Here is an 8,326-nt window from a genome sequence, read left to right as displayed (position 1 = left end):
AGCTGAACATAGAGATGGATCTGCAGCTCTCTATCGTCAATCACTCACTCGCCATAGTCACAGTCGCACACATACAGTAGAAGGCGGGGGTCTTGCTTGGTCAGAGAGCAAAAAACCCATTGTACATCTTACCCCGCAACAAGTGCCCGGGTGAAAAGATTCATTATCAATAATGCCTGTCTGACGGGTATAATATTGAGTAAACAACAGCTATTATAAACTGCCTTAGCTTTTGGGGTTCTAAGTAAACATTTCATCAAACAATGCCTCATTACTTTTCAAAATGTCACCTGTACATCCTTGAGGTCTTGCGCTCTCAATATGAAGTTGATTGCTTTATGGTCACGCACCGCGGCCACATATTATAGAATTAATACCGTTTATTGGCCCCTGTGTGTGACAATGAATAAGCGCCGGCGGCACACTATTGATCCCGGGCCCGGCTGAAAGTACAATCCCCCGCTCACGGCAAAGACCAAAGCACTAAAAGACATTTCCAACATCAAAGTGCTCCTGTGTGATGTAATGAGAAAAGCCACAACATTGAACTAATACAGAGTGTGAAGTGGTGGGAGTGTAATAGTCAGTATGGGGTGCAATTCCCGCAAGGCTCCCATAAATAGTCAATGCGCATCGATTGAAAAAATGGCCTCAGCCGGAAACCTCATCTAAACAACTATAGTTGCGTTACATCGATGGGGTGACAAACAGAAAAACAGATATCTTGAGGCGTGAAACATTTCTGATTGATTGAAAGAGCTGTGTGAAGCTGTGTGCGTGTGCGTGTGTTTGTGTGTGTGTGTGTTTGTGTGTGTGTGTGTTGACATACAGAATAGTGTGATTATTAATATGCGCGTGCGTGTGTGTGCGTGCGTGTGTGTGTGCGTGCGTGTGCGTGTGTGTGTTTGTGTGTGTGCATGTGCGTGCGTGTGCGTGTGTGCGTGTGTGTGTGTGCGTGCGTGTGCGTGTGTGCGTGTGCGTGCGTGTGCGTGTGTGCGTGTGTGTGTGTGCGTGCGTGTGCGTGTGTGCGTGTGCGTGCGTGTGCGTGTGTGCGTGTGTGTGTGTGCGTGCGTGCGTCTAACTTGTGGACTGTATCTACTCAATCTAAGTCTATTGTCCCATCTCCACCTCTAACTCATCTGTGATCACATGTGAGCACGTGTAACCAGTCCTGAGGGAGTTAATATCTCATGTGACCTTGCAGAGCCATTTGCCTGATGGGCCTGTGGTGCTAGAGTTCCAGGAACATCATTCTAGTTGTTGCTTCAGGGATTTTTTTTTACATAGACCAGTCACCATTTATGTCATTCATCATGTATGATGTCATAAGCGTGGGCCAAAACCAATATTTCATTTGGGAAAATGTTGACACTGGGAATCAATTCGACTTAACTTACACTTAGTTAAGTGTATTTTGATGTGTGTTATTTTAAAATGGTTATGATTATATAGAAAACGACAAGTTTCCATGTTATTTTTAGACTGTGGCTGAGAACATTAGACCATGAACCATAGTCAACAATACAACAATAAAAAACATACTGCCTTAGTTGTGCAAAAAAGAGGTTGAGGTGGTAAAATACAAAATTGTAGTTTCTAAAATTGACACAATATTGTTCTACTAAAACTATGAACAAAACCTATGGCCTAAACCTAACCTAAACCATTCTGGGTCCGTGAGTGCAGCACTGCTCCTGATAGGTCACCTGGTGTAGCAAGATGAATTCTCGCAAGATTTGTGAGTGCTACACGTCAATCTGACATTACTCCATGGGCACTAGTTGAAAGATGAGTCAAATGCCGTGGACAAATCTTCTGTATTTTATTTATCTCATCTGTCGAGTCAAATCATCTTACTACATACTTGTAGGTTTCTTTTTATTTATTCATTGTTAATTGCAATGGCGACAAAGCCATTTTTTCAACAGTCTGAAACCATGAATACAGCCCAGGGTTTGCTCTTTAACTATCCATCCATTATCTTCAGCTTTATCCGGGGCAGCAGTCCAAGTAGAGTGACCCAGACTTCCCCCTCCACACACACTTCCTCTAACTCCTCCGGGGGGATCCCGAGGCGTTCCCAGGCCACAGAGAGACATAGTCTCTCCAGCATGTCCTGGGTCTTCCCCGGGGCCTCTTCCCTGTGGGACATGCCTGAAACACCTCCCGAGGGAGGCGCCCAGGAGGCATCCGGAACAGATGCCCGAGCCGCCTCAGCTGGCTCCTCTCGACGTGGAGGAGCAGCGGCTCTACTCTGAGCTCTTCCTGTGTGACTGAGCTCCTCACCCTATCTCTAAGGGAGCGCCCAGCCACACGGCGGAGGAAACTCTATTTTGACCGCTTGTATTCGCGATCTTGTCCTTTCGGTCATTACCCAAAGCTCATGACCAAAAGTGATGGTAAGAACGTAGATTAACTGATAAATCGAGAACTTTGCCTTTTCACCACAACAGTCTGATACAGCGACCGCATCACTGCAGACGCTGCACCGATCCAACTGTGAATCTCAAGCTCTATCCTTCTCGCACTCGTGAACAAGACCCTCTAGAGAGATACTTGAACTCCAACACTCGAGGCAAGGACTCTCCACCCACCTGGCCTCGGACCCAAACCGTCCCAGTGCCTGATGTAGGTCCTAACTCTCTAACCACAACCTTGCAATGTCTTTGCCTTTTGATTCAAACATCTCTGACTCTAATAGACCAAAACAAGGACTGTGTATTTTTCTTCCACCATATTTCCACAGCCAGAAGCTCTCAAAATGCAGTGGCTGTTCATTAAAACGTTTGACACCACAATAGGACAAGGGGTTAAGTAATAAACAGCATTGCTCAGATCTGTGTGTTTGTCAGCGCGGGTGTCTTACCTGAACTTCTCGAGCGTGATAGGCGATTATGAGGCCCAGGAGGATGACTGTTGACAGGCTGATCAAACACTTCAAGGCCAGTGAATACATGGAGCTCTGCGGGGTAAAGACACAGACATAAACATCACCACTTGTACTCTAAGAGCAGCTTCATCACAATGACATTATCACTGCCAAGTAGAATATTAGTCACAATATAACATGTTAGTGTTATTGGGAAAAGAAACATTATGATTTTACAATTAGTCATGATCATGAACCAAACAACAGTGAGATCCTTTAATTCACTTTAATTCATATTGTCTAATAGATTACATTTACTATACTATGTGACCATCTTTATGATATCAAGGACAAAGTACAATCAATAAGACATCAAATAAATGGAGTGCTTTTATTTGGAATTACAAAGTGTATTTGTAATTTATGAACATGTTGTACTTCTAAAATTCTCTCAATTTATATGTTTTTAGGATTTACGACACTATTGTTACATCAATTATTACGGTTATTGATTTATTGAGTGATATTGACATCCCTGGCTGCAGAAATTGCACTAAAATCACAATGACGCAGCTACAACAGCCACACTACAGTAAATACAAGTTTAATAGATAGTGTCAAACTTTTATTAGTTGACTAATTATTTGATTGTGATTATAAAGCTTGAGATGGCCTATGGCGGTGAGTTAGTTTTTTTTTTTTTTTGGAGTGACTTAACCCTTTTATTTTGCTTTTTTATTAATTTTGAGTGCATTTTGGGTCACATTATGGAACTAGTTTTGAAATTACGGGTGGGCAATATGGAAAAATATTCAGGATTTTCTTGGAGCCAGATCAGAATTTAGATTTGATCACGGTTCATTTGATCATTTATATTGCTTTAGATTAAGTAAATAGAGATAAATAAAGTATGATCTTCCTTCAGAGTGTGTGTGCGTGTGTGTGCGTGTGCGCGCGTGTGCGCGTGCGTGCGCGTGCGTGCGCGTGCGTGCGCGTGCGTGTGTGTGTGCGTGCGTGCGTGTAAAACATCGTCACAGGAATATGATTTTTTTAATCACCCAGACCTATTTAAGAGCATTGCAAACTCTAAACGCTCTATTTTAGTCGACTGATCAATGCAAAGTAGTCAACCAAAGACATGGATAGTCAACCGATTAGTCGACTAAAAAGGGGGCGTGGCAAAAGCTCTCAAAACAATTAATTATCTCTGTGCATCTGACCCAAACTGCACTCACAAGACTGCAACGGCATGGAAGTAGGTGTGGGCAATATTGACAAAAATCTACATCTAAATTTTGTTTGCACTATCGCGATAACATTTAGACGATATTTCCACAAAGCATCAGAATGTGCTAAAATGTGCCCGTAAATGGTTCAGGTTCAAGTATTGCACAAAAATGCGAATGAACCATACAATTAACCACAAAAGTACACAAATATAACTTTATGCTCTTGTTCGAAAGGTTACACGTCCCTTTCTGTCTGTCAATTTTTAATTTAGACGGTGCACTCAATATTTAACTTCGCAGATCTCCAAAACAACAATTGCGTTATCTATTTTTCTAACAAAATATTGAATAATAGAGCTGTGAATCACAGGGTCTCTCAGGATTCGATGCAATAATAAAATAATATCAGGATATTGGGATAATCGATATATTGCTCATGATATTCAACAACATATCACTGTTTTCTAAAGAAACCAATACATCTTAGCAATGTTTTTCTTTGTTAAATCAAAACCTGCACAAACTTAAATCAACTACACTCAAAAAAACAGTGAATATGTCAAATCTTTTGCAAGTTTCCTTTCTAAAAACGAGCAACTAAATTTAAATTATACCAAAAATGACTCACGGCGATATGTCAATACTATTAACAGCCCACGATATCGATACTGTATCATACAATTTAGTATCACATCATATTGATATTTCGATATGTTGGCACACCCCTACAAAAAAAGTATAGGAAACTGTGTATTTATATGTAAAAAATAAATCAGATTTAATTAAAAATGTTTTCCCTAATCTTCAGAAAACTTCTTCATTTTGCTGCTGTCCCAAATAAATCCTTCTAAGTATTTCATAAGTTGAATAATACAATTTTTGTCCGACGAAGACACCATTAACCCATTAATCAACAAAGGACCTGTCTTCAATCGACTAAGGACTTGTCTTTAATCGACTAAGGACCTGTCTTTAATCGACTAAGGACTTGTCTTTAATCGACTAAGGACCTGTCTTCAATCGACTAAGGACCTGTCTTTAATCGACTGAGGACCTGTCTTTAATCGACTAAGGACTTGTCTTTAATCGACTAAGGACCTGTCTTCAATCGACTAAGGACCTGTCTTTAATCGACTGAGGACCTGTCTTCAATCGACTAAGGACCTGTCTTTAATCGACTAAGGACCTGTCTTTAATCGACTAAGGACCTGTCTTTAATCGACTAAGGACCTGTCTTTAATCGACTAAGGACTTGTCTTTAATCGACTGAGGACCTGTCTTCAATCGACTAAGGACCTGTCTTTAATCGACTAAGGACCTGTCTTTAATCGACTAAGGACCTGTCTTTAATCGACTAAGGACCTGTCTTTAATCGACTAAGGACCTGTCTTTAATCGACTAAGGACCTGTCTTTAATCGACTAAGGACCCGTCTTAAATCGACTAAGGACCTGTCTTTAATCGACTAAGGACCTGTCTTAAATCGACTAAGGACCTGTCTTTAATCGACTAAGGACCTGTCTTTAATCGACTAAGGACCTGTCTAAGGACTTGTCTTTAATCGACTAAGGACCTGTCTTTAATCGACTAAGGACTTGTCTTTAATCGACTAAGGACCCGTCTTGAATCGACTAAGGACCTGTCTTTAATCGACTAAGGACCTGTCTTTAATCGACTGAGGACCTGTCTTTAATCGACTAAGGACCTGTCTTTAATCGACTAAGGACCTGTCTTTAATCGACTAAGGACCTGTCTTTAATCGACTAAGGACCTGTCTTTAATCGACTAAGGACTTGTCTTTAATCGACTGAGGACCTGTCTTCAATCGACTAAGGACCTGTCTTTAATCGACTAAGGACCTGTCTTTAATCGACTAAGGACCTGTCTTTAATCGACTAAGGACCTGTCTTTAATCGACTAAGGACCTGTCTTTAATCGACTAAGGACCTGTCTTTAATCGACTAAGGACCTGTCTTTAATCGACTAAGGACCTGTCTTTAATCGACTAAGGACCCGTCTTGAATCGACTAAGGACCTGTCTTTAATCGACTAAGGACCTGTCTTTAATCGACTAAGGACTTGTCTTTAATCGACTAAGGACCTGTCTTAAATCGACTAAGGACCTGTCTTTAATCGACTAAGGACCTGTCTTTAATCGACTAAGGACCTGTCTAAGGACTTGTCTTTAATCGACTAAGGACCTGTCTTTAATCGACTAAGGACCTGTCTTTAATCGACTAAGGACCTGTCTTTAATCGACTAAGGACCTGTCTTTAATCGACTAAGGACTTGTCTTTAATCGACTAAGGACCCGTCTTAAATCGACTAAGGACCTGTCTTTAATCGACTAAGGACCTGTCTTTAATCGACTAAGGACTTGTCTTTAATCGACTAAGGACCTGTCTAAGGACTTGTCTTTAATCGACTAAGGACCTGTCTTTAATCGACTAAGGACCTGTCTTTAATCGACTAAGGACCTGTCTTTAATCGACTAAGGACCTGTCTTAAATCGACTAAGGACTTGTCTTTAATCGACTAAGGACCCGTCTTAAATCGACTAAGGACCTGTCTTTAATCGACTAAGGACCTGTCTTTAATCGACTAAGGACCTGTCTTTAATCGACTAAGGACCCGTCTTAAATCGACTAAGGACTTGTCTTTAATCGACTAAGGACCCGTCTTAAATCGACTAAGGACCTGTCTTTAATCGACTAAGGACCTGTCTTTAATCGACTAAGGACCTGTCTTTAATCGACTAAGGACCCGTCTTAAATCGACTAAGGACTTGTCTTTAATCGACTAAGGACCCGTCTTAAATCGACTAAGGACCTGTCTTTAATCGACTAAGGACCTGTCTTTAATCGACTAAGGACCCGTCTTAAATCGACTAAGGACCTGTCTAAGGACCCGTCTTAAATCGACTAAGGACCTGTCTAAGGACCCGTCTTTAATCGACTAAGGACCTGTCTTAAATCGACTAAGGACCTGTCTAAGGACCCGTCTTAAATCGACTAAGGACCTGTCTAAGGACCCGTCTTTAATCGACTAAGGACCTGTCTAAGGACCCGTCTTTAATCGACTAAGGACCCGTCTTTAATCAACATAATTGTCCTTAAGGTTTGGGACTCCGGCCCTTCACGGAGCGGTTGGCAGGGATCGCTCCTGTCAGTAGGACTCAGCAGTCAAGCCTAAAATCCTCTGCTTTCAGGTGGCGTGTAATCAATGCGCGGGGAACTTTGAGTCAATACGGCTCTTGGCACTCGTTTAACCCTCTCACCTGCCCCGGCTCGGCTCCGCTTTAGTCAGTCCGAGCACGAGGTTTGCACCGCGCGTACGTAAGAGACGCACGAGCGGTGGAGATCAGAAGATGTGCTCAGCGGCTAAAGCCCCCGGTCCAAGAGGCAGAACAGAGCTAGGAAAGGAGGACGCCCCCAGTCATGGCACACATGCCAAATAAAGATTTTAATCTAGTGTGCATGTTAAAAAAAACTGCAGGTTACCACGGCGACGGTGAAGCTTGGGGCTGCCAGGTGACTCCTAAGAGAAATAAGCGACGCAGACGACAGCGAGGGGATTGTATTGATTGCCGACGGCTCGAGCAAACGCTGACGCTCTTGGTCCGTGCGCGATCGGCGTGGCAACATGATTTGTGCTTAAGTGAACATTTGCCGTTTGCCCTTGTCATTTTTTTTTGTTTGCGTCACTGTTTTGGCTGTTTTGTACTATGCACAACGGCAGAAATGTCAATGTCACATGGTCGAATCAAAACGTACGATTCGAGATGAAAAGGACGTTGTCAGGGCTTTAGTTTGGTTGATCCACGTCAAACCGAGCGCTGCAATTCACAGTTTAAACATCAAAATCAAAGGGAAATTATCCAATTATTTCATCCCATTGATCAAGTCATTATAGTGAAGGATGTCATCAGAGGATTGGATCGCAGTTTGGAGAAAAGACAGTGTTTATGAGCAAAGAAAACAAAGAAATGGGTCTAAACTGTTTCTGTGCCGAGAATGTTCCTTAGTATGGCTTTGAACTTATATCTTGCATTTATTCTATTGCATTCATTTATTATCAAGGCAGGATCTGACCAATGACACGCCGACTCACTAAAAAAACCCACTACGGACAGATTATAATTCAAGGGCAGTAACAAGTAACAAATGTATTGCCTTTTGCATTTCTACGTCAACACTTAAGAGAGTTTAAAAAGGCTGAACAGAATGGAA

General features: G+C 42.0%; 2 protein-coding genes across 2 annotated transcripts in view; one reads left to right on the top strand and one right to left on the bottom strand.

The window, feature by feature from the left end:
* rps27.2 (ribosomal protein S27, isoform 2) overlaps positions 1-8,326 on the top strand; it is a 319,694-nt gene that overhangs the window by 97,646 nt on the left and 213,722 nt on the right. The gene's annotated exons all lie outside the window — the stretch shown is intronic.
* Positions 1-8,326, bottom strand: part of LOC140374674 (small conductance calcium-activated potassium channel protein 1-like) — a 103,876-nt gene that overhangs the window by 69,781 nt on the left and 25,769 nt on the right. Inside the window, exon 3 of the mRNA XM_072461662.1 lies at positions 2,867-2,962. Coding sequence (XP_072317763.1) covers positions 2,867-2,962 — 96 coding nt within the window. The remainder of the gene's footprint in view (positions 1-2,866; positions 2,963-8,326) is intronic.

This window comes from Eucyclogobius newberryi, unplaced genomic scaffold, assembly GCF_026437365.1.
Source record: "Eucyclogobius newberryi isolate DKJ021-1_F unplaced genomic scaffold, fEucNew1.0.hap1 SCAF_3, whole genome shotgun sequence".
In the NCBI taxonomy this organism is placed as follows: domain Eukaryota; kingdom Metazoa; phylum Chordata; class Actinopteri; order Gobiiformes; family Gobiidae; genus Eucyclogobius; species Eucyclogobius newberryi.
Note: the sequence above shows the minus strand (reverse complement) of the source record. Positions and strands in the feature narration are given on the sequence as shown.